The 25,418-nt window shown below is 37.9% G+C and overlaps 1 protein-coding gene across 1 annotated transcript in view; it reads right to left on the bottom strand.

Moving 5' to 3' along the window:
* The window catches only part of LOC136675461 (polymeric immunoglobulin receptor-like), a 31,942-nt gene extending 10,222 nt beyond the window's left edge, over window positions 1–21,720 (bottom strand). The window contains exons 1-9 of the mRNA XM_066652014.1: window positions 21,462–21,720; window positions 17,122–17,436; window positions 16,729–17,019; window positions 16,547–16,574; window positions 16,192–16,283; window positions 13,880–13,926; window positions 13,453–13,503; window positions 11,933–12,004; window positions 11,813–11,830 (exon numbers count right to left, since the gene is read on the bottom strand). Coding sequence (XP_066508111.1) covers window positions 11,813–11,830; window positions 11,933–12,004; window positions 13,453–13,503; window positions 13,880–13,926; window positions 16,192–16,283; window positions 16,547–16,574; window positions 16,729–17,019; window positions 17,122–17,436; window positions 21,462–21,720 — 1,173 coding nt within the window. The remainder of the gene's footprint in view (window positions 1–11,812; window positions 11,831–11,932; window positions 12,005–13,452; window positions 13,504–13,879; window positions 13,927–16,191; window positions 16,284–16,546; window positions 16,575–16,728; window positions 17,020–17,121; window positions 17,437–21,461) is intronic.
* Window positions 21,721–25,418: the final 3,698 nt, after the last annotated feature.

Here is a 25,418-nt window from a genome sequence, read left to right as displayed (position 1 = left end):
TTAAAAATAATAAATAGTGTTGCAGTGGCCAATTGTTTTTATGGCTGTCTTGTAATAACTCACTGATTGCACTCACACATTCAATTGTATAAATAACTGGATTTTTATTTAAACACAATAAAAAAATCACTTGTAAACTCTGAAATACAGCCAATGGAACCCAAATAATCGTCCATTTCTGGGTAATAAAATAAACAAATACTCTGCAAAGTGCAAAACAGCAGCATTCAACTGTAGTGATTAAAACAACCACAATTGTCAACAAACATTTAACTGATTTAACGTTTTCTTCAACTATTTTTGGGAAGGCAGATTGGCATTCAGGAAAACCAAGTGTCTCAGCTCGGAGGAGTTGGAGGGTTGGAGCTTGCTTGTTGTTCTCTGATTGGTTAATTGACAAGCCTTAAAAATGGCTCGGTCTTATACGGGAACCAGCTCTCATCGTTCACTTACAAGAGCCGGCTCTTTGAACCGGTTCGTTCGCGACCGACACATCACTATTACTGAAATTCTCTCATAGCTCAAGAGAACTCGGTAACGCTAAGATCTGCCTCCCTGCTTTATTATTTCTCTCCTGTTTTCGGGTTGGTCATGTGAAATATCTCTTTAAAGATGCCATAAAAAACACATTGAGTTGTGAGCCAGCACTTTTCATGGAATAACTTGCATTTAGATCATTTTGTTGCAATATACGCTTCTTTTTGGAATGAGAAAACTAAGCTCTGCCGAGTGTAGCTGGCTAATGGCGCCACAAATTTCTTTTATTAGAGAATCTGAAGTTAGCATAGGTCACGAGTCTCCCACCAAACGTTATATGTTTCTTGCTATTTTGTGAGATTTATAGGAAAACTGTTTTTCATGTAGAATATAAAAAAAAACATTTGATGTGTAATTTTACAGAAGCAATGTTAGTACAGAGAATCTCTTGCAGTACACTGTTAAACTAATCTTAATACATCTGAAGTGTATGAAAAACATTGAATATTTAAGTGCTAAAAGTACAGTTCATAATTGTATATTAAATAGAGCTTAGATAATTGGTGAATTCACCGGATGGTCACTTAATGTATTAAAATAGTACACAGCATATGTGATAAAAAGAACAAAGACATGAACGTGTGGTTAGAATCGATTTCATATTTTTGCATTCAATGTGAATATTGGAAATATCTTTTTGTTTCTATAAAGACGCTTTGAAGATTAAGTGAATTGAGGGATTAAGACCATGTATGTACGTGAAGAAAATATAATAATTTAATAAAGCATAGCTCAAGAGAACTCGGTAACGCTAAGACCTGCCTCCCTGCCTCATTATTTCTCTCCTGTTTTCAGGAATTAACTGTTACTTCTGTGCTGTTATACGGTACCTGTAACACATGCAACAAAACATTTTTAACTCCGAAAAAAAGACGTTGGGTTGACGGTTAAGTAAAAAACTCAATGTCTATTTGAGTCCTTGTAGTAATGGGGAAAAAACGCCGAACTTAAATTATCCACTGGCAGCAAACAAAAAATGCTGTCCTCTCTCTGCGTGCCGTCATCCTTTTACTGGGGCCGTGCAGTCAGCACTGGAGTCAAGCTATCCGCACTTTGGAAACTGACGGTCAAGCCATCCGCACTTCAAATCCGAATGCACGTATAGGCGCGTCATTACGGTTTTTCATTGCGGAGAACACCACATCCGCTTTGGGACAGATAGAGAGTCTGAAATCCGCGTTTGAGCAGCGATGTCTCTGTTACTAAATAAATGCACGCGTTTGAGCAGCGATGTCTCTTACTAAATAAATGCACGCAATGCTAAAATGGACTAAATGGGCTAAAATGAACAAGCCATTAGGAATATATTTCGTTTTAAATCTCTTTAAAGGGGCAAAACACGCTTTGATTATTTCATACATTTACGTATTTTTTTTTACTTTTCTATAAACACTTAACTGGCTTTGAATAGTAATCCTGGTGGACATGTAGAAATACAGATTACATTTTACTGTCATTAAACAGAGGTAGCTCACTGTATAATATTCTCATGGATTTATACTGAATACCTACCAATATGGATTTCTCAAAAACTACCCATAATGCCTAAACCGTTCCACTGTCATTAAACAGAGGGACCTCTTGGTTATTACCTGTATGATTTTGGTAGAATTTCACTGTGTACTTTTCTCATAAACTCATACTGAATATTACCAATATGGATTTCTCAAAAATTACCCATAATGCCTAAACCATTCCACTGCAATTAAACAGAGGGACCTCTTGGCTATTACCTGTATGATTTTGGCAAAATTTCACTGTGTACTTTTCTCATAAACTCATACTGAATACATTCCAATATGGATTTCTCAAAAATTACCCATAATGCCTAAACCATTCCACTGCCATTAAACAGAGGGGCCTCTTGGCTATCAGCTGTATGATTTTGGCAAAATTTCACTGTATACTTTTCTCATAAACTCATACTGAATACATTCCAATATGGATTTCTCAAAAATTACCCATAATGCCTAAACCATTGTACTGTCATTAAACAGAGGGACCTCTTGGCTATCAGCTGTATGATTTTGGTAGAATTTCACTGTGTACTTTTCTCATAAACACATATTACATACGTACTGATATGTATTTCTCAAAGATTACCCATAATGCCTAAACTATTCTACTCTTATTAAACAGAGGGACCTCTTGGCTATCAGCTGTATGATTTTTACAGAATTTCACTGTATATGCTTCGCATAGATAAGAAAGATATTTTCTGAAGCCCATGGGAAAGGACCTTGTGCATTTTCATATCATATGGCAAAAGCATTTGAGTTACAGTTGTTTTTCTGTGATGCTTGGAAGGCAGACTGCACAGCTGTTTTTAAACAGAATCTGGAAATACACAGTAATTCAAGTTCTTCATAATTTTGATAATTATTAACGTTCAAGTTGTTAGGATGTTGGAGTTGGGGGCGTTAGAGGTGGTTTGGTATTGGTTGGAAACTAACCCTAGCTGTCTATGTTTTTGAACATAACCTACATGACAACCAATCAAATGAGAGCATCCATCCGCTACAGAGCAACCCAGAGTACAGCATGCCATACTTATGTAACTGTAGGGAAGAGACCACTGATGCAACAGCAGAATATATAGTGCCTTGCGAAAGTATTTGGCCCCCTTGAACTTTTCAAACTTTTGCCACATTTCAGGATTCAAACATAAATATATGAAATTTTAATTTTTCTGTGAAGAATCAACAACAAGTGGGACACAATCGTGAATAAAATAAAATATGCAATATTATTAAGAGGGCCGAATAATATTGCATGCCCCACTTTTCAGTTTTTTATTTGATATTTTATTTTATTCACGATTGTGTCCCACTTGTTGTTGATTCTTCACAGAAAAATTAAAATTTCATATATTTATGTTTGAATCCTTAAATGTGGCAAAAGTTTGAAAAGTTCAAGGGGGCCAAATACTTTCGCAAGGCACTATATATTCTGCTGTTGCATCAGTGGTCTCTTCCCTACAGTTACATAAGTATGGCATGCTGTACTCTGGGTTGCTCTGTAGCGGATGGATGCTCTCATTTGATTGGTTGTCATGTAGGTTATGTTCAAAAACATAGACAGCTAGGGTTAGTTTCCAACCAATACCAAACCACCTCTAACGCCCCCAACTCCAACATCCTAACAACTTGAACGTTAATAATTATCAAAATTATGAAGAACTTGAATTACTGTGTATTTCCAGATTCTGTTTAAAAACAGCTGTGCAGTCTGCCTTCCAAGCATCACAGAAAAACAACTGTAACTCAAATGCTTTTGCCATATGATATGAAAATGCACAAGGTCCTTTCCCATGGGCTTCAGAAAATATCTTTCTTATCTATGCGAAGCATATACAGTGAAATTCTGTAAAAATCATACAGCTGATAGCCAAGAGGTCCCTCTGTTTAATAAGAGTAGAATGGTTTAGGCATTATGGGTAATTCTTGAGAAATCCATATCGGTATATATTGAGTATGACTTTATGAGAAAAGTATACAGTGAAATCTTAACAAAATCATACAGTTGGTAGACAAGATGCCCCTCTGTTTAATGACAGTAGAATGGTTTAGGCATTATGGGAAAATTTTGAGAAATCCATATTGGTAATATTCAGTATGTGTTTATGAGAAAAGTACACAGTGAAATTCTACCAAAATCATACAGCTGATAGCCAAGAGGTCCCTCTGTTTAATGACAGTGGAATGGTTTAGGCATTATGGGTAATTTTTCAGAAATCCATATTGGTAAATGTTCAGTATGAGTTTATGAGAAAAGTACACAGTGAAATTACACCAAAATCATACAGCCGATAGCCAGGAGGCCCCTTTGTTTAATGGCAGTGGAATGGTTTAGGCATTATGGGTAAATTTGGAGAAATCCATATCAGTACGTATGTAATATGTGTTTATGAGAAAAGTACACAGTGAAATTCTACCAAAATCATACAGCTGATAGCCAAGAGGTCCCTCTGTTTAATGACAGTATAATGGTTTAGGCATTATGGGAAATTTTTGAGAAATCCATATCAGTACGTATGTAATATGTGTTTATGAGAAAAGTACACAGTGAAATTCTACCAAAATCAAACAGGTAATAGCCTCGAGGTCCCTCTGTTTAATGACAGTACAATGGTTTAGGCATTATGGGTAATTTTTGAGAAATCCACATTGGTAATATTCAGTATGTGTTTATGAGAAAAGTACACAGTGAAATTCTACCAAAATCATACAGCTGATAGCCAAGAGGTCCCTCTGTTTAATGACAGTGGAATGGTTTAGGCATTATGGGTAATTTTTGAGAAATCCATGTTAGTAATATTCAGTATGAGTTTATGAGAAAAGTACACAGTGAAATTCTACCAAAATCATACAGGTAATAACCAAGAGGTCCCTCTGTTTAATGACAGTGGAATGGTTTAGGCATTATGGGTAGTTTTTGAGAAATCCATATTGCTAAGTATTCAGTATAAATCCATGAGAATATTATAGTGAGCTCCCTCTGTTTAATGACAGTAAAATATAATCTGTATTTCTACATGTCCACCAGGATTACTATTCAAAGCCAGTTAAGTGTTTATAGAAAAGTAAAAAATACGTAAATATATGAAATAATCAAAGCATGTTTTGCCTTTTTAAAGTGATTTAAAACGAAATATATTCCTAATGGCTTGTTCATTTTAGTCCATTTTAGCATTGCGTGCATTTATTTAGTAACAGAGACATCGCTGCTCAAACGCGGCTTTCAGACTCTCTATCTGTCCCAAAGCGGACGTGGTGTTCTCCGCAATGAAAAACCGTAATGACGCGCCTATACGTGCATTCGGATTTGAAGTGCGGATGGCTTGACCGTCAGTTTCCAAAGTGCGGATAGCTTGACTCCAGTCAGTCAGCTGTCAAACAGTTCAAGAAACCGCACACTGGCGGGTGTCGCACGTTGGAAGTTGTGACGTGTATTAAGAGCGACAAAATATTTTAAATATTAAAATGTTTTAGATGTTACAAGATCGCCATAATCTTCATAGAATTACATTTTGAAAATGAACGAACTAAAATAAAATACATTTTAATTAAATAATCAGTAATTATTTTCAAAAGCTGAGCCGCATCAGAGGGATCAAAGAGCCGCGGGTTGGACCCCTGTTCTAGAACAACATATGCTCCCATCTAGACGTCATCTCTTTCAGGGAAGACCCTGCATTTTTCAATAAGATAATGCCAGACCACATTCTGCAGCAATTACAACATCATGGCTACATAGGAGAAGGATCCGGGTACTGAAATGGCAGCCTGCAGTCCAGATCTTTCACCTATAGAGAACATTTGGCGGATCATAAAGAGGAAGGTGCGACAAAGAAGGCCCAAGACACTTGAAGAGTTAGAGGCCTGTATTAGACGTGAATGGGAGAGCATTCCTATTTCTAAACTTGAGAAACTGGTCTCCTCTGTCCCCAGGCGTCTGTGAGCGTTGTAAGAAGAAGGGGGATTACCAGTGGTAAAAAATGGCCTTGTCCCAACTTTATAATGGATTTGTTGACACCCATGAAATTTTGAAACAACATATTTTTTTCCCTTAAAATGATACATTCTCTCAGTTTAATCTGTGATTTGTGTTCTATTCTGAATATATATATTTTTATTCACAACTTTTTTGGAATCCGGTTTGTATTAAACAAGTGTGTATTTTGTAGCTGATATGTGAAGTTGAATGCTGTGTATAAATGCGAGTAAGCCCTGTGAACTGATTATCAATGTTAACCTCCTCCAAAAGTTACACAGTGCAGTTTCTGCAGTGCTGAGGCCAGAGTAGCAATGAGAAATCAGGGTCTGTTCGCCCTATTACAGTTCAGTGGAGCATCATAATGATTTTGAAGATGTAATTTTAGGGTGAAAATGTAACATAGTGGTCATTTAGTGTTGGACCCTGTTTGAACCTCAGTAGCTGCAAACAGGAAGAGTTCTGAAGTGGAGCTGTTTCACTCAGAGGCAGGAAGTGTATTTGTCTATGGAGCCGCTTACAGAAAGATGCACTTCTACTCCCTCATGAGTTTTTTAATTCTCTCTGTGTTCTTCCTCTACATCTCAGGTAAGATCAATGCTGCATCATTCCTGTGCACTGGAGGTGTTCTTTGTGTTTTTCAGTCTTTCACTGATTTAAATGTGCTTCATAAACATTTTATTGCAGTGTTGCTTCAGTCTAACAGATCCATACTCTTCACTGTGAAATGACACTGATGTGGTTTTACTAATAAATAAAGGGTTAATAATAAAGGAAGTGTGAATAAAGCTACTGGAGGGGCATACTGGATCATACTTCTTAATGTACATATTTCTGCACAAGCCTGGTTCCCCTTTGTACACTCATGCAAAAATATTTTTTCTCATGTTGAAATTATTTATTGTTATTTTTGGTAATATAGTGATCTACAGAGGGACGTCATAACTCATTTTCTAAAAAGAAGTATCTGTAAAGCAGTTCTGCCACCAATAGAGTCACAGTGGCAGAATACATGAGGTGAGCAAATTAAAAAGGAGGTTTAATAGTTTGTAGCATGAGATTTATGTTAAAAATGTGTGTGCGTTGTCCTGAACAACACAATGTTTTTAACAAAGTGATGTGCAAATGACTATAAATATATATACACTATTTATGTAACTCAATAACAATCTACAGACTATCACACAACGTCTCATCATGTTCATACAGTGAAATTAAATATATTTTATCTTAATAAATTTATGAACACATTCCTGTTTCTGCACTCTGTCCATACTCCCAGCTTCACTGATCACACAGGACCTTTAGTCACACACAGGTTGTTTGTCAGTATTTACCCTATTTTTCCAATAGCAGTGACCCCACAAGTCCACCACAGAGCGGGCATGATGTTCGTGGCCGGGGCGCTGCCCTCCTCAAGATCGCTTTCAAGAGGCTACTCAGTAGTGATGAGTCGGTCGCGAACGAACCGGTTCAAAGAGCCGGCTCTTGTAAGTGAACGAAAGAGCCGGTTCCCGTCTAAGACCGAGCCATTTTTTTCTAAGGCTTGTCATTCAACCAATCAGAGAACAACAAACAAGCTCCAACCCTACAACCTGAGACACTTGGTTATCCTGAATGCCAATCTGCCTTCCAAAAAATAGTTTAAGAATATGTTAAGTCAGTTAAATGTTTGTTGACAGTTGTGGTTGTTTTAATCACTACCGTTGAATGCTGCTGTTTTGCACTTTGCAGAGTATTTGTTTATTTTATTACCCAGAAATGGATGATTATTTAATTTAATAAGCTATTTTGTAATACCTACCTGTTGGATTCCATTGGCTATATTTCAAAGTTTTCAACAAGTGACTTTTTATTAAGGTGTTTAAATAAAAATCCAGTTATTTAAACAATTGAATGTGTGAGTGCAATCAGTGAGTTATTACAAGACAGCCATAAAAACAATTGGCCATTGCAACACTATTTATTATTTTTAATATTGAACAATAATATTTTGTCCATATAGTCATGTAAAATGTAGGTAATATTGTTCTGTACCAGTGGAAATAAGTGGTAAAACAAAGAGCCATTTAGGAGCCGAAATTCTCATCACTACTACTCAGGGGCTGGACTGACTTTGGCCACTAAAGGGAGGCAAAGGTCTACTCCCCAGTAATTGCGTTCATCACCCACACCTGATAACTTCCTTATTTAAGAGCTGCTTAAAACCACTTTCGTGCTTGGCCTTTATTACATACAAAGACTGTCGTTTTGGGAGGCAGATAAGCTTTCTTACTCCTAGCACCTTTTCTTTCTTGGGAAGATAAAAACCAAAAATCAAAGAAAAAGTATGGAAGCAATCTGTCTGATCAGACTTTGAAATATTACCACCTTTGAATTTGTAGGACTGAATTTTTTTTGCACTGAAATTATGCATCTGAATTTTATTGCTTTTGAATTTAAGTCTTCAGATTAACACCTCTGAATATTTTGCTTCGCAATTATGCGTCTGAATATAATTGCTCTTGAATTGAACTTGTGAATTTTCAAGAACACGTTTTCACTGTTATTATTCAAGGTTAATAAATTCAGATAAAAAAATTGAAGCTTAAAAAAATTCAAACAATATATTTCGAAGTTGTTCCTATTCATAATGTCACTTGCTATATTCACAATATTTCACATTACTTTAGTTACTGACTAATATGAGTATGAATTAAAATAAAAATAGCATGCTTAATTTGCTTGAAAACTGACAATCTTATTAAATTGACGAAAAAACCCGAGCTCGCTACGGAAATTCTTGAACGCAACCGTGACGTCACTGGTGGACAACAGCTGAACAACGCCGCGGTAAAACACCGTTATGACTGACTGTTATGACAGTATCTAGCTAAATAACCAACATTATTCATGACAATAGCCTAGCAATAAGCTAAACTCAAATTTAGAGGTACCGTTATTTTTGTAAATGTGATCGAAGCCGAAATCGAATTCATCCGACACTATAAACCTCCGTAATGCAGCTACGCAGCCTGCTATAGTATAATGAGTCACCAAGTTTAGCGAGTCATGCCCATATTGTTGGAAAAGCGCCAGTGAAATGAGCTACAGATAACGGAGTGAGCGGATTGTCCTTTCCAAAGTGCCCGTTTAAAGTTGACAATTTTAGTCCATTTTCTGGATATTTTGGGATCTTTGGACCATTTGTGCACAGATGTCCCACTGTAGATTGAATGATTGCAGCCAAAAACAACACACATTTTTGTCATTTTGCATTAAATTAAATGCAACTTCTAGAGTTGTTGTCCACCATCTACGTCACAGGCAAGACGCCTATTAGAGTTTCCGAACACCGTTGAGGGGGCGACCAACGGTCTTTTAAACCTTATTCCTTGAATTAGTAAGAAATAACATGTTTTCTGACTATCAATAAACACAAGTTAGAAACTCAAATTCCACTCTATTTATTTGTTTGACACTTTTCATATAGCTGGTGCTTAGCCTTTAAGGTGAAACAGAAAATCCAAATGAATTGATTGATCATCTTTCGTATCCCGGAAGTGTAACTCGTGTTTTGGCATCTGAATTTGGTCTATCGAATTTGAACAACTTCGAAATATATTGTTTGAATTTTTTTGAGCTTGAATTTTTTATCTGAATTCATTAACCTTGAATAATAGTGTAAACGTGTTCTTGAAATTCAATTCAACTTCCATTCAATAGCAATTATATTCAGACCCATAATTGCAAAGCAAAATATTCAAAGGTAGAAATCTGAAGACTTAAAAAGCAACAAAATTCAGATGCATAATTTCAGTGCAAAAATATTCAGTGCTACAAATTCAAAGGTGGTAGTATTTCAAAGTCTGATGAGACAGATTTGCTTCCATAAAAGAGTGTATGTTTTTTTAGTAGTAGCCTGGACTTTTGTTTGTGAAAGTAGGTCTTTAAAGAGCTTTAGTTCTCTTTTGCTGTCTGGTTTTGAGCCAGTCAATTTGCTGATGATTAGCCTCAATTTTAAAAAGCTGGGTTCCATCCCACCACATTGTGACACATTCGTTACAGGAACATAAACATAGCACAAAAACTAAGGGAATTTGTGTTTGGTAGATTATTTATTTGTTGTAACAATGCTTCTTGGCAATAAATCTTATACCGTTGGAAAGCCTGTTAATTTCCCTTTTAAATGGCACCACATTTGAAAGGAACATGCATTTGTGGGATGAGCCCATGAACAATTTGGTTTTTGGTTCTATCTTCTCAGGAGAGAAAAGGCACTAGGAGTGTAAGAAAAGAGGCTAAAGAGACCGTACTAAAGTTACCTCCCAAAATGACTGTCTTTGTATGCAACCACGAAAGGGGTTGTAAGTAGCTTTTATATAGGGAAGTGATCCGGTGTAGGTGAAGAACACAATTAATGGGGAGTCGATCTTTGGTGGCCAAAGACAGCATAGCAGTCAGCCCAGCCCTTGAGTAGCCTCTTGAAAGATTACGAGGGCTCTGTGGTGGTCTTCTGGGGTCCCTACTATTGAAAAATAGGGTAAAAAATGTGCGTGTGACTAATAAGATGTTTGGCATTGGCAGAAAAGATTTAGCAACCCAATCTCAGCTCTGCTGTTCATCCCACAAATGCATGTTCCTTACAAATGTGGCACCATTTAGGGAAATTAACAGGCTTTACAAAGGTATCAGGTTCATTGCCAAGAAGCATTGTTTCAATAAAGAAATAATCTACTAAACACAAATTTCCTTACTTTTTGTGCTATGTTTATTTTGGTCTCTGTGTTAAATGAAGCTAAAAAGGGGAAAAATGCCTCTGCCTCACTCACTAAATTACTGCTGGTTTTCTCACAGAAATTTAAAAACATTGTGATGTTGGGAGCACATTAACTTGTGAACAACAAATGTTCGTAATGTAGTGTTCTCTGAGGTGTTTGTACCTGAGTGTGGAAATCTCCAGAATAGCAGCAGCTGGACGCAACAACATTGAGACAAATCAACAGCCATCAAAACCTGCTTGTACTGTTACTTATATTTTGCTCTTTTGCACCTCATCTCTATTTCAAATCTCTCTGTGTTTTTCTGAATTCAGCTGCACTTCCCTTAACAGCTGTGTAGTTGCTGGTTGCAGTAGGTAAAGAGCAGAGAAGCTTTATGTAAATGATAGTATTTGAGTTGTTGAGTTTGGCACTCCCTGTGTTCACATCTCAGGAGGAATAGAAAGCACACTTCTACACATTTACACACTTAATGTTAAACTTTGTTTAATGTAAGCTTCAAGTACTGAATAAATATGTTAATAATATTTTATTAATTATTTTAAAAGCAAGTTTTAAAAAATGATAAATGCACAAAGTTCACAGAATTTAAAACTAGAGTTGCGGAACAGAGGCAATGGGCCATTTACAGAAAACTGTTTCAAGACCCTGCAGTGGTCAGAAGGAATAGAAGGTGATGACTATGGGCTCTCCTAAAATATGTGATGAATTAATGTATTCAGCAATGCACATATTTAATTTAATATATGAAAATTACACATGGGTATATCATAGTAATCTTTACATCCACTTCACTGATGTTTTTTTGGTGTTTTGTGATGAATTCTTTGATTTGTTTGAACTGAACTGCAACATCCTTCTTCTTTGCAAATGATGTGGTCTGGTATTTTGTTCAGAAATATAGCCATGCACAACTGCAATCAGCACAGAAACAATTAGAACAATTCTAAAAAGTGTAATAAACTCATCAGATAATAAATTGTACTGTATTTTGACTCACCTCTTACAGAGTTTTACATCACTGCATCGTCCCCCGGCAGCTGGAGAGAGTTGGAAAATGGAAACGCTTTAGGAATAAAAGGATCTCTCTGCTTGCTTTAAATCTAAACTGAAATCTAATTTATGACATTAAAGTCACTTACAGTTGTATTTTTGGAAGCTGAGGCTACATTGATGTAGATATAGTCAGATTCCTGAGCTGCTGCATATGAAGGCTGTGGATAGTTATTACTATTGATAAGTCAGTCTGATAATGTTTCAGTAATCATATACATTATTGAGGTGTCAACTGCAGAATTCTGTTACATTTTAATACTTAATTTGGATTTGACTTGTAAAATCCAAAACCTTTACAAAGTTTATGATTAAATTCACAATACACATTTCTCATGGATAGAGGTAACATTGTCTTCTCCATATATACAGCACAGGCTCCCTGTAACTGCTAAGACAGAGCAGTACTTCACTAACTGCTTGGCCTTGCTCCTTCCCAATCCTACAATCTGTAGACCACTCACTCACACCTACAGACACTTTTATGAGTCCTGATCCACCTACCAACGTGTGTTTTTGGACCGTGGGAAGAAAACAGAGCACCCAGAAGAAACCCATGCGGACACAGGGAGAACACACCAAACTCCTCACACACAGTCACCCGGAGCAGGACTTGAACCCACAACCTGTGACTGTGTCACTACCTGCTGCACCACCATGCCGCTCTTAGTCTGATGCCTGTGAGGAACAATTATTATCAGAACTGGATCAAAGTTCATTCTGGTTACTGTCCTCTACCATACACCTGTAAATCAGAAAAAGCTGGCACTGGGTGGAGAATTCAAAATAAGAACCATGTCATTTTTAAATTTGCACAGACTTTGTGAACAAAAGATCCATGTTTTAGTTTCTACTATTTCATGCATCCACTCTGTGATTAGGGCATTTTAGGGAGAGTATAGAGGGACAAGAATTGTTTTTAAGAGTGGATATAACCACTCTTTTTTTAGCATTAACTTTGTTCTAGCATTAACTGTAATGCTAAAAGATGCAAACTGCTGCCTCCTAGAAGAGATCTTTTTAAGGACGTCAATGCTCATTTCAACAACACAACGCTCAAAGCCACAGCTGTGAAAGAAGAAGGTGCAGGGGCTGACTTGACTTTCTTTTAAACTGATCTGTTCCCAAAAGAGAATGTGTGACACATTCTGAAACACAAGAAAAGACAAGCAAGATCTATATACTGCTGCATAGGCTAAGATTGGTTTGCAGGAAACACAAAACCAACACCTGAAACAATTTATCACAAGGTGCCATTTACTGCATGTATTTCAGCTGTTGTGGAAGAGAAAGGCAGATTTCTGAAGTTGTGAACACTTTGCTGTCAAACCTTTTTCTATAATCTGTTGTAGCATTTAAATTAGTTTATTTTGAAAACACAACATATTTAATTAGGTATAATATGAAATAATGTGCTTTTTTAATGGTTTTTCAGTGTAAAACAGGCCAAAGATAATTTATAGAATCATTCTGGCTTTTTCTAAAAAAAAACATGCATAAAACCACAATAACAGAAAAAAACATGATACAATAAAGTCACAGACACCTTTCTCAGTCTCTTAATGTTTCAGTGATCAAATAAAGTTTAAAGGCAGATTAATGGTCTTACCTTCCTTTTTTTGGGTTTCATCTCAGTGTATGTCTTTGAATCTTCAGATGGCTATTAAACACACACACACACACACACACACACACACACACACACAAACACCAGCCTTACTATTGTTTAAACAAAACAAAATCATTGGCTTCAAAAGCTGCAAATCTAAAGCCAGAGAAGAACAGCAGTGACAGCACAAATCTATGAGAGAGCTGAGAGCAAGGCAAATACACACAGAAAAGCTGTAAACATTACATCAATCTGCATTTATAGCTAATAAACTTTAATAACATGAAAAAAAGAGAACAAAGACATGGCAAAGGAAAGCACACCAGCAAGATGCATAGCTCAAAAATAATAAATCTATCTGAGCAGGGGAGTATCCAAGAGAATCAACAAGAGCACAAAAGAGCCACTTATCAGCATTAATACTGACTTTGTGAACTGTGATGTCACTGATCCTCTCTCTGGTCTCGGCTGGATCTGTTTGTAGTTGGTGAAGTAGTGATGGAACGGAATAAAGTACATAATATAGAATAGAAAAGTTTATTATTATAAGCAGTGGTTAGTACAGTTTGAAATGTGTGGATTAAAATCAGAACAAATATTTGACTATTATCCTCATGAACATAGATTTTTGTAAATATATCTCCTAATAAATTCCCAATATAATTCCTGCAACATGTTTCAAAAAAGGTGGCATGAAAATGTGTAGCATCATATGAAACGATTCATGTGCCATTAAGAATTTGGAAAGTTACATATTCTCATCATCAAAAAACATTGTTCTCCCAAGAAGGGTCAGATTACAATGATGTTCTGAAGGAAAATAAAGAAAACCAGGAGCAATACATTATTAAGTATTTAGACTGATATGGGCAATATTTATTGAGCTACACATACAGAATTAGTGTCTCTCAGTATGCTAATACTATGCCAGACTTCTCTGCATGGAACTGTAGAGATACCTAATGGTGTACTGCACCATCCCATGCCTGTAATCAGAGAAAAAGGTGATCTAGAATCATACGCTATCGCACCCCACACTATGACACCAGACCTTCTGGACATGTGACACGTTCAGCTTGGCACTGGCCACGCTGCCTCCACACACAGATTGATTGGTTGTCTCCACCAAGACAAAAACAGGACTCATCACTGAAGATGGTCCTCTGCCAATCTGAGTGACTCCATGACAGTCTGCCACACCACTGCAGTCTGTTTTACTCAGGCCTGGTTCTAGACTGCTTTGGTTGGGGTCAAAGGAGTGTAGTTATTCTGTTCCATTTCCATGACTCCTTCGTATGTGGCTGACAAATGCATCCAGAATAGATTACATTTAAGCAGAAAACCTCAGCCTTTACATTAGGATTATTTTTTTAGAAGGTTTGTATTGACCAGTATCGATAGTACACGAGGTTCACTGAGGAGAGCTTAGACACAAATGCAAGAGCAGGATGTAAAGTGTTACCATCCGCCATTGTTTGTAATTCTGTGTCTGAGAAAACTATCAAGAAAAAAAAAATCCATCCAGACCTTGCAAATAGTGTACACGTCATTAGATGTCACAACAAGCAAGAAAAACTACTGCACTAGAACCATTTCCCATTTTCTTTTACTCTGAACACGTTTTTCCATTTTTAAAAATCGAGTCTTTTTCGTGTCTGTGTATCAGAAAGTTTGTTTAAATCATCACTATACAGGCAGACACGCTTCATGTGCGTATATGTTTCAAGTGTTTCTCTTATGAAAGACATGTAAAATTTTGTCATGATTTGTGACTAAAAAAGAACACGTTTACATGCTTCTATTGGTTTCCACCTTAAATCCGGGCATTACATATCCATAATAGGACTTACATCACACATTGTAGCTGACAACATAATATTTCTTTAGCTAGCTCTATCTAAACACACTCGAGTTTTTCTTCACAAAGTAAATGATTCAGAAAACAAACCTTGAAAGAATTGGCCCCATAATACTTTTATTAGACAGTCTGGACAGTTTAACAGGTTTCTAAATAGAAAGGATCCTAATAAAAGCAGAGACTCAACACAAGCTCCTGAGAGAGCACACAGACACAGACTCAGGAATAGGGTGCTTGTAGTTGAACTGGGAACACGTGAGAAGTTTTCTTGTTGTTATAATTCAATTAAATGTATAGATTATATGCATAATCTAAATAAATTGTAAAATACTTCAATTACAATGTGAACTAACAGAGAGTAACTGCCACTAAGAAACCAGAATGATATTGTGAAAGAAATAACAAGCAAAATGTCACCAAAAATTAAGCCAACTCTACCATGCGGGTTTGAGCTTAAAGTCAGTCCTATTACATCACTTCCTCTCCTGTTCACAGTGTCAGAACTCGTCTGCTCTGCTGAGCTACAGGTGACAGTTTGTCGACTCAAAGAGCCAATCAGAAATAAGCAAAGGTTCAGCTGGCTCAGCGTGCTTTGTGGGTGGGCAGAGAGGATATTTTGGTGGGCAATGCCAACCCCCACCACCACCCACAGAGCAGGTGTTAGGGTTAGCTGCATTATTTTCTAGAACTGACCCTGTTCCACAATTAGTCTAATGTATTGCAGGCATCGATTTCAGAATGAGATTTCCAAATAAAAGTTGATAAATGTCGTACTATTTTTGTTCAAATACAGATCAAACCGGATTCAGAAATCTATTCATGGAATGCTTTTGGTAAAATCTCAAAAGCTCCTATGACAATAGAAGACAGGGAGTACTTACTGAACATTCTTCTCAAAAGGTAGGTCACAACGCTGACCAAAAGTCCGAGTCCTGCAGCCAGTAGAATCCAGAGAAACATGGTGTTTCCACTTCTGCAATGAATGAAGACACATGATATGATTAAACTAGCATTGCTTACACATCCTGGGCACATTTAACCTGAAGGAAACACATCTTTGTTTTTCTTTGAGTGAATTACTTGTTTTGCTTTGTTTTGCTTTTGCTCGAGTCATTTACTCTGTCAGAAGTCACTGCAGAAAAGGAGGCTGTTCTTCAGTTAAAAGCAAACAAAGGGAAAGTGTGAAATTCAGCTGTTTTTAAAGGTAAATGTCACATAAAGAAGGTCATTACTTACAGTGTAGTCCCTGATTTTCTTGTCGTAGCTGTAGAATATGGAAGGCCAATTACACAAATGAATTACAGTATTTTAATGATTTTGCAACACACAAAATAGTCACTTTGGCTTTATAATTCAAGAAAATTTACAGCAGGACGGTCAGCAGATATGGGCAGTATTTCTGATAGATGTGATCTTACTTGTAGGTCTTTCAGTGACAGTGAGGTGAACAGTAACTCCCACTTCTCCTGCACTGAACCAGTACCAGCCAGCATCACTCTTCTTCAGTCCACTCATCTCCACACTGACCGCTCCTCTCCCATCATCACTGATCTGCACTGCTGAATTCTGGGATGTTAAGCAGCGCCAGTCTCTAAATCTGCACCACTGCTTCTGTTTATTCTTATAATCAGTTCTGTAGAGACACTGGACACTGACACTGCTCCCTTCCTGACCACTCACTATGCTGTTTATCACAGACACAGCAGGATCTGAATAAAGAGGCAGAGAATGAGTGCTGTAAACACGTCCTCCATCAAACAAGCTTTAAGTCACAGTGAACAGGTTCTACTTTACACAGAGAGACTTCTTACCTGCACTGACCGTCAGGTACAAATAATCACCGTCATCTGAACCGCCTTTGATTTCCACAGCGCACCAATAATCTCCAGAGTCAGAGTCTTGGAGACTGTTGAGTTCCACAGTAAACATATTCTGGGTCGGATAATCAGTGACTGATGTTCTTCCACTTGTGTTTGTATGGGCTACTATTCCACAGGAGCTCCAGTGAGACCCCTTACACCAGTATTTAGGGTTTGATTTGTATTGTTCATCATAAAAACATGGAATGGTGAGAGATCCTCCTCTTTTTACAGCTAAATTTTTCAGTGTCTTCACACTCTCAGACTCTACAGAGAAGAAGTCAAATGGTACAACAGTGTTACTCTGACTCAGGAACTGCTTCAGAACTATATCAGAGGAATAAACTGGTCAAAACTGAGCAAACACATTTCACCCTCGTCCTAAATGTTATTATTCAGTATCCACTCTGCACCCTGAAGCAGGTGAGTTAATCAAAGTGTATTTAAAGCAGTGAGAGAGTGAAGAACACACCTCCAGTGCACAGGAATGATGCAGCATTGATCTTACCTGAGATGTAGAGGAAGAACACAGAGAGAATTAAAGAACTCATTAGGGAGTAAATGTGCATCTTTCTGTAAGAGTCTCCAGACACAAATAATCTTCCTGCGTCTGAGTGAAGTACATTTGACTGAAGTGTCCTTCCTGTTTTTGAACCTCTCCTGCTCTGAATAGATTGGTTAAAAATACTTAAGTGCTAGTTGTCTCTAATAATTAGATTTAATTCATAAGATTTTCTGTTATTTGGAAAAATATTATTTATCAATGGTTTTGACTTATTTAACTAAGATAGGGCTCATAAACATGATTCACAGATCACCACCAATGTCAAGAGCAAACCTAAGCCTTTGGCTATGTCTATTACTTTGTTTTCTGCATCTGTTGGAGTCTTCTATGATCAGCAGGTACTTCTATGATTGCAGATACAGCCGCACTCAGTGTTATCCAGTTTACAAACTGTCCACACAAAATCTTTAATGTCCGTTTTTGTTTTTTAATGTTCATGTTAATTTAAATTTAGGAGCTGCCCTTTACACGGTGGTGCAGCAGGTAGTGTCGCAGTCACACAACTCCAGGGACCTCCAGGGTGTATTCCTGCCTTGCACCCAGAGATTCCAGGTAGGCTCCTGCCACACTGTGACCCTGAACTGGATTAGTGGTTACAGACAATGAATGAATGAAGGATGAGCTGCCCTTTATGTTGTGTGCAAATTGCTTGATGAATGGACCAATAAAAATGCTTCATGAGTCAAGTGTTATTTTTCAACTGTATGACATGAGCTAAGTAAACTTCTACAAGTTTTGAGCATTACTTCCTTCCCAACAGTGATGACTATGGCTTTATGTTTCAGGGGCAAGTGACAGAAAGAGGTTATGTGCCTTAAGTGTGATTTTGAGAAGGATGAGATATTCTGTTGAGCTTGTATGAGATTGTCACAGGCTCAAGCTCACTGTTTACTAAAAGGGACTCTTTCAGGAAATGCGGGCCACACCTTTCACTGGAGTGCTTTTAGTGCTGTGACATTCAGTGATCTATATAACAACATGATGAATAATTTTGATACTATACCCTGTAAAACCATCATGACTCATTCTGATATTTATGGATGTTGATCATCATAAATACAACATATACTGTTATGGTGCGCTGTGTATGTGTGTGTTTTCTCTCTCTCTCTCTCTCTCTCTCTCTCTCTCTCAGTCCATGTTTGTTCATCCGTCTAGAGTTCATTCCATATTCCAGTTTGTGTATTTGTACATCGTCCAGAGTCCGGTCCGTCATCCAGTCCATGTGTTGTGTCTGTCACCACTTCGTCTAGGTCATCTCGGCGGGAGTCATAAATACGAGTCTGTGTACGCTGTTAGGAAGCTTTGTTTTGTGCTGTGATTTGTGTTGTGTATATTGAATTCTGTTTACCTGGTTTTGACTTTGCTCCATTCCTATGTCGACTACGAGTTTGATTTTGCCCTTTTTGATTACTGACGCTAGATATATCTTTTGTAAATTATTGTAAACACTGTGTATATATTTCACCAGAGTAGGGTTGGCTGCCGTTTGTTTTGGGAGTGGGTTTTGTGTGTGTTTTTGTGTATAGACAGGGAGGAAGGAAAGGTGTTGTCTTTTGTTTACACTTAAGTTAGAGTTGTTTGTGGGTCAGTTAGGAGGGGTGTTTGTTTGTTGTTTTTGTCGGCTAAAGGCCATCCTGAAGTTCACTGGTGTTTGGTTTCATTGTATATATCACATTTACAATATATATTCTATTCATTATCCATTCTGTGTTTCCGTTTGTGTCCTTTTTGTTTCACCATTTACATCTCTGTTACAGTTATTTCCTTCACATATATTAATTCCAACACATCCCTCTTTCTGTTACGGCTCAACCCTAGACTGGGTCGTAACAATACATGATCATGTAAATCACATGCCTTCCATACCACAGGGTCAGGTTGAATGACTCATGGTTCCATTCATAGTTCCTCAAAAAAAAAAGGTAAGGTAAGCACCCAAATTACCAACACACCACAGACAAGAACTGACAAGTATTTTTCAACTGTATGACATGAGCTAAGTAAACTTCTACAAGTTTTGAGCATTACTTCCTTCCCAACAGTGATGACTATGGCTTTATGTTTCAGGGGCAAGTGAAAGAAAGAGGGTATGTGCCTTAAGTGTGATTTTGAGAAGGATGAGATATTCTGTTGAGCTTGTATGAGATTGTCACAGGCTCAAGCTCACTGTTTACTAAAAGGGACTCTTTCAGGAAATGCAGGCCACACCTTTCACTGGAGTGCTTTTAGTGCTGTGACATTCAGTGATCTATATAACAACATGATAAATAATTATGATACTATACCCTGTAAAAGCATCAAGACTCATTCTGATACTTACGGATGTTGATCATCATAAATACAACATATACATGATCATATAAATCACATGCCTTCCATACCACAGGGTCAGGTTGAATGAATCATTCTATAATGAATGAAGGTAATGAAGGTAAGGTAAGCACCCAAATTACCAACACACCACAGACAAGAACTGACATGTATGTGCAATTAAGACCATATCATCAGTGTTTTGCCTCCTGCTGGCCTGAGTGTGAACTGCCGTAGTTGTAAAATCATTATTTAAACCAGTAAAATGTATTTGTTTTGGAGGGTGTTGTGACTGAGTCCGACCAGTAACTGATGTAGACTAGTGCTGATATAGTTATTAAGCAATAGCCTCAGGTTGTCCGGTAAGAACAAGGAGATGTCATTTCCAAACCATTGGTTTATTAACACGCTCTTATATGCATGCCACCCAATATCAGTTTGAAAGCTTTGTGATTAAATCTAACCTGTGGTTTCTGTGAACAGAAATCAACAGAATATACACAAGTATCAATCAGTGCAATAAACAATTATATGGAAATAATATTGTGCACATACAATAACAATAAACAGCGTTTTTTAACCACTCACTAGAAAGCTTACCTGCTGCAGATATATTAGTAAATTATTAACATTAGAAATACAGAACTATTATAATTACTGCTAAAGTGCTAAATACGATACTGTCCATTTAAGACTACACGAGTCATTATGTTGCATTAATCCCACAAAGGCCACCTCTCTAACAGCACAGGAAGCACCGTACTGCTGCGACAGATGCACAGAGTGGCTAACAAAAAACAAGTTTGACTCTCCTTCTCTTTCCGCTAACTAAACAGTGATTATTAATGCTAAACTGAGTAAAGAACGTTAACATAAAACTTACAGTCTCATGGACGCACGGTAGAAACAATGATAAATAAATTTTCCGTCACAAAGCCCGCAGTATCCAAGAGCACACTGTGCTAATATCCTTCACTCCGCTGCACTGCTCCCAACTCCGCACAGCAGCAGGTCCAGGTGACTCAGTTACGAGGCATCCGACAGAGTGTTCTTATTGGTTCTCTCTAGTTGATCAGTGTCCGACCACCAGCTCAGCACGTGAACAGTGCATATTATCCACTATCCACACAACAAGGGCTATGCAGCTGGGCACTGCAAGTTAGGGTGACTGCATTTTGAACAGCCGACCCCAACTTTGCGGAGTAAAGTTGTTAATGAAGTCAATCATGTGTGTCCTGAGGTAGAGCTGGGAGTCTGATGAGTCATGTAACAGGCCGTGTGTAGGTTTGGTGCTTAACTTGGATCTGCGCAGTCCGTATCTTGCCATCAGCTCCAGAAAAGACAGCTGAGACGTTGCCCACCAGGCACAAGGCCCGATGTAATTGTAGATGGTTGACGATCATAACAATACTACCAAGGACGAGATCCTCTTTCTCTTGCTGCCACTTTGAGTGGATCTGGAGTGAAGGCAGATAATCTCTGATGAATTTGGTCCAAAACTGGTCAGCAAGGACCTGACACTGCCTCCATCTGCGCCGGCTGAGTAGTTCTGCTTCTGAGTAGACAACTTGAGGAGTGGTTGGAACCCGCCGCCCCATCAGCAACATGTTGGGTATGATAGGATCTGGATCTGAGATGTCAGACGAAGCATATCCCAGTGGCTTTGAGTTCATGATGCCTACTACTTCTATCAACACTGTCATCAGCACATCTTCTGTTACTGTGTATTGAACTTGAAATGTATTTGCTGACTGGCTAGAGTGTCTTGTAGAGACTGAGTGAGAGCATTAAATGTCTCCCGGAGTTTTGAGTTGCCACCTCTGAAGTTTGTGCCCTGATCAGAAAGCAATTTGTGTGGCTTGCGTCATCGAGCATTGAAGCATCGGAGCGCCATCAGGAAGGCGTCCATGTCCATGCTGGTTAGGAGATCCAGGTGCACCCCATGAGTCATCAGGCATTTGACAATGACACCCCACCGTTTCTCTGTGCGTCGACCAATCTTAATGAGGTATGGTCCGAAACACCCTTACCGAGATGGTCCGAGATGGTCCGAAACCATCTACCCCAGTGGAGTAGAAAGCTGGGTGGTGAAGGCGCAAGCAGGACGGTTGCAAGTCAGTCATCCAGGGGATCACTGGGAACCCACACCACTTCTGGCACTCAAGACATTGGTGCTGATGCTTTCTGATGGCTGATCTCCCCTGCAGTATCCAGAACCTACGTAGCTCAGCATACACTTTCTCAGGTCCTGGGTTTGCAAGCCGACTATCAAAGTCCTGAATGATTGGTGATGGTATGATGAGGGTCCAGCACAGTTGGATGTAGTGTCTCTTCATCCAGTGCATCACATCTGCGGAGCCATCCACCAACTCGTATCAGCTGGGCTTTTGTGTCATACTCTGGAGCCAATGTAATTAGTCTGCTACTTGAAGAGACAGGTTTAGCGGAAATAGTTATGCACACATTGCGGTGGCATAAGCACTACATTGTGGAGTCAATGATAATTAATAAAATATATAAATAATAAAATAATAATTAATTATTGAATTCATTTTGCTAAGCTCCATGTTTGGGAGCCATTAAATAATATGCAGTGTCTTTAACAGTCTAATTTTAGTTTAGACAATAAGGTTATCTTCACATATTATACAGCATAATTAGTTAGAATTAACTATTATTAATGAATTTTGCTCATAGACCCACTGTGGGTTCTTGACTCTGAAATTGAATCTGAACTAAAAGTTATAATTCCATACAAGAAAGATAACAAATAAATAACACACAAACAAATAACCAAGGATTGGTTTTATCACACAATTGGTTTATTAATTGTAAAATAGGATAATGAATATTGATTATACCTTCATATAAAGAAATGGATTACTGCGATACATGAGGGAACAGGGAGATTAATGTATAAGGGAAGTTCTCTATGATAATTATTACTCTAAGTTCTAAGAAAGGGTATTGTTTATCCCAGCAAGCATTTCAGTACCAACTTTCCAACGCAGCCGTCAGAGCTGGTGGCATTCTGAAGGTCTCTGTGGGGATTCTTCGTCGTCGCTGATCTGCCGCCTTGTGAGAGAGAGACACATACATGCAGGTCTCTCCTGGGCAGGTTTCTCCTCATCTCAGAAGGTCATTCTGAAGGTGCGTGCAGCCTTCTCCGTCACTGGTCCGGAGGCGTTGTCGTCCTTTTGAGTGTCAGAGGTATAAGGTTTCCATGCTCTGGGTGTGGCATTGAAATTTCGCTAGGGTTAAACTATAGCTTTTCTTAATCTATAGTTTCTATCTGGACAAAATTAATATAGAACTTTTGTATATTTGGACTACGTTTAAGGGGCCCAAGACTGTTTAAGAAAGCCACGAGTCTGACGTCTACAAAGGGGCCTGCAGAGTCATTTCGAAAATTGATTCAAATGCCCGAAGTGTCTGGAGCCTTGAAGTGAAGAGTCGAGCAGCCGTGAAAGCAGGAAGAAGCCCTTGTCGTTTGGTGCCACAGGTTTTTAACCAGAGTTTAGACCCGCCTTTACTACCGATTGGATAAGATTGGAGCATCTCTTGCTCCTGATTGGCTGCTTCCTGTACCTTGGTAGTGACATCACATACAAATTATGACCATTGACAAGACAAAAGGCTTGAAGACCATTCCTTTGAATGAATGTCCAAGACTTTGAATCATACTTTTGCAATATAAAAGATTAGATGTTAACACAAAGTAATATCATTAAGACAACTATGTTCTACACAATTATTAACCAACTACACACATAGTATGTGGCTATCTTGGTTCTACATAAATTCATATAAAGCAAAAATGACTTTAAACACATGTAATTCAATCCCACCCATTTTGATTGTCCAAATGGAATTAATTTCAAACAGTTGTGCACATATGTAACTTCAAATTGTTTTAAACCAATGGGAATTGAGGTTTGTGATTGTTTTGTTTAACAATCTTTCAAAATGTGTGAGAAAACAGTTTTAATCAAGTTTGAGTCTGTGTGTCTCTCTGCATATTGCAAAGATTCTCCTCTTGACCCTGGGACCTTGGGTCGTAAACGTCCTGAGGTTTTACGAGCCTGCTCTGGATGCTAATCTGAAATTCCAATCTTGGTTTGGAGATGTCTCTGAAAACTAGCGAAAGCTTGGGTACTTAAAATCACATATTCAGAAAGTCAAAATTTCTTATTAGAAATTAATACACATTCATCATATCCACTACATATATTTGATATTTTCCCTCAGAAAATATCGGACCAAAAAATATGGAGATGAATGGTTATGGTAAGGTCAATGGAGACATTCGCTCATACACTCAGGGTTGATACCTTTCTGGGATTATTTAATATTGGAATAAACCTTTATTGGACTTGATCCAATATGCTGGTATGAGTGTTCACCTTACTTTAAAAGTGCCTGTTAGCTAGGAAATATTATTGTTATCAAAGGAAATTTTCAAGGGTAGTTATTCATGCAAATACTTAAAAAAAATCTTTGTCTTAGTGATAATAACTGGATAAGCAGGGTGTTCCTCTATAGTTAAGCTAACTACTAAGAACTCTGATTTAACATGACTATTGGGCATAGGCCTGTTAGGCAATGAATGTGAGTGTTATCACCTTAGATTGCTGAAGAGACAAAGAAAAATTGGCTTTTTTTCTGTACTGTGTGCTGACTGCGTCACCCACCTTTTGAATTGTTTGTCGTTGCTTTATGAATTAGCTGTGCAAAGCGACAGACGGCGATACACAAGTTAAAATGGGATACAATGCTTGAAATAGAAATTATAATTTTTACTTCTAAATTGATATACCACTGATTACTTTATCAGACGGATGCAACATAAGTACAGATGAAAGTTTTTTTATATATATATATATATTCGGTTGTGGAGGCTGACGATTAATACCATTAAAGGTATTCTGGGTGTCTGCTGCTCTTTTATGACTTAACAAAGGTGTTGTTGTTCCCTACAAGTCTCATGGTGATTTGGTGAGGTTCCATCTGGTTGAGAGGAACCCATTTGAAGTCAGCGCTTTGCTGATCTCTATTCACATTCCTGAACAGAGGATGAATGGTGGGGGAAAGATTTAGGACCTTTTGGGTCTGACCCATGTGGCAGGAGCTTATGAGGTTGTTTCTCACTTTTCATGGACTTTTGGGCCAGTTTAATTGAGTTGTACTTTTGCAACTTGTCCCCCCTTTTCAGAATTTCATGGAACACATGTTGGTGGTAACCATTTTACATCCCCTTTTTGCTCTTTTCCAGCTTCTGCTGGTTGAATGCAAACGATGAGGAGTTTTGCAAACTGTCCCTATCCTGTTGTGGGTTGTATGTATTTTGCTGGACTATGTGATGTTTTACTTT

This window comes from Hoplias malabaricus, chromosome X1 (assembly GCF_029633855.1).
Source record: "Hoplias malabaricus isolate fHopMal1 chromosome X1, fHopMal1.hap1, whole genome shotgun sequence".
Classification (NCBI taxonomy): Eukaryota; Metazoa; Chordata; class Actinopteri; order Characiformes; family Erythrinidae; genus Hoplias; species Hoplias malabaricus.
This window is presented reverse-complemented; position numbering and strand designations above follow the sequence as displayed.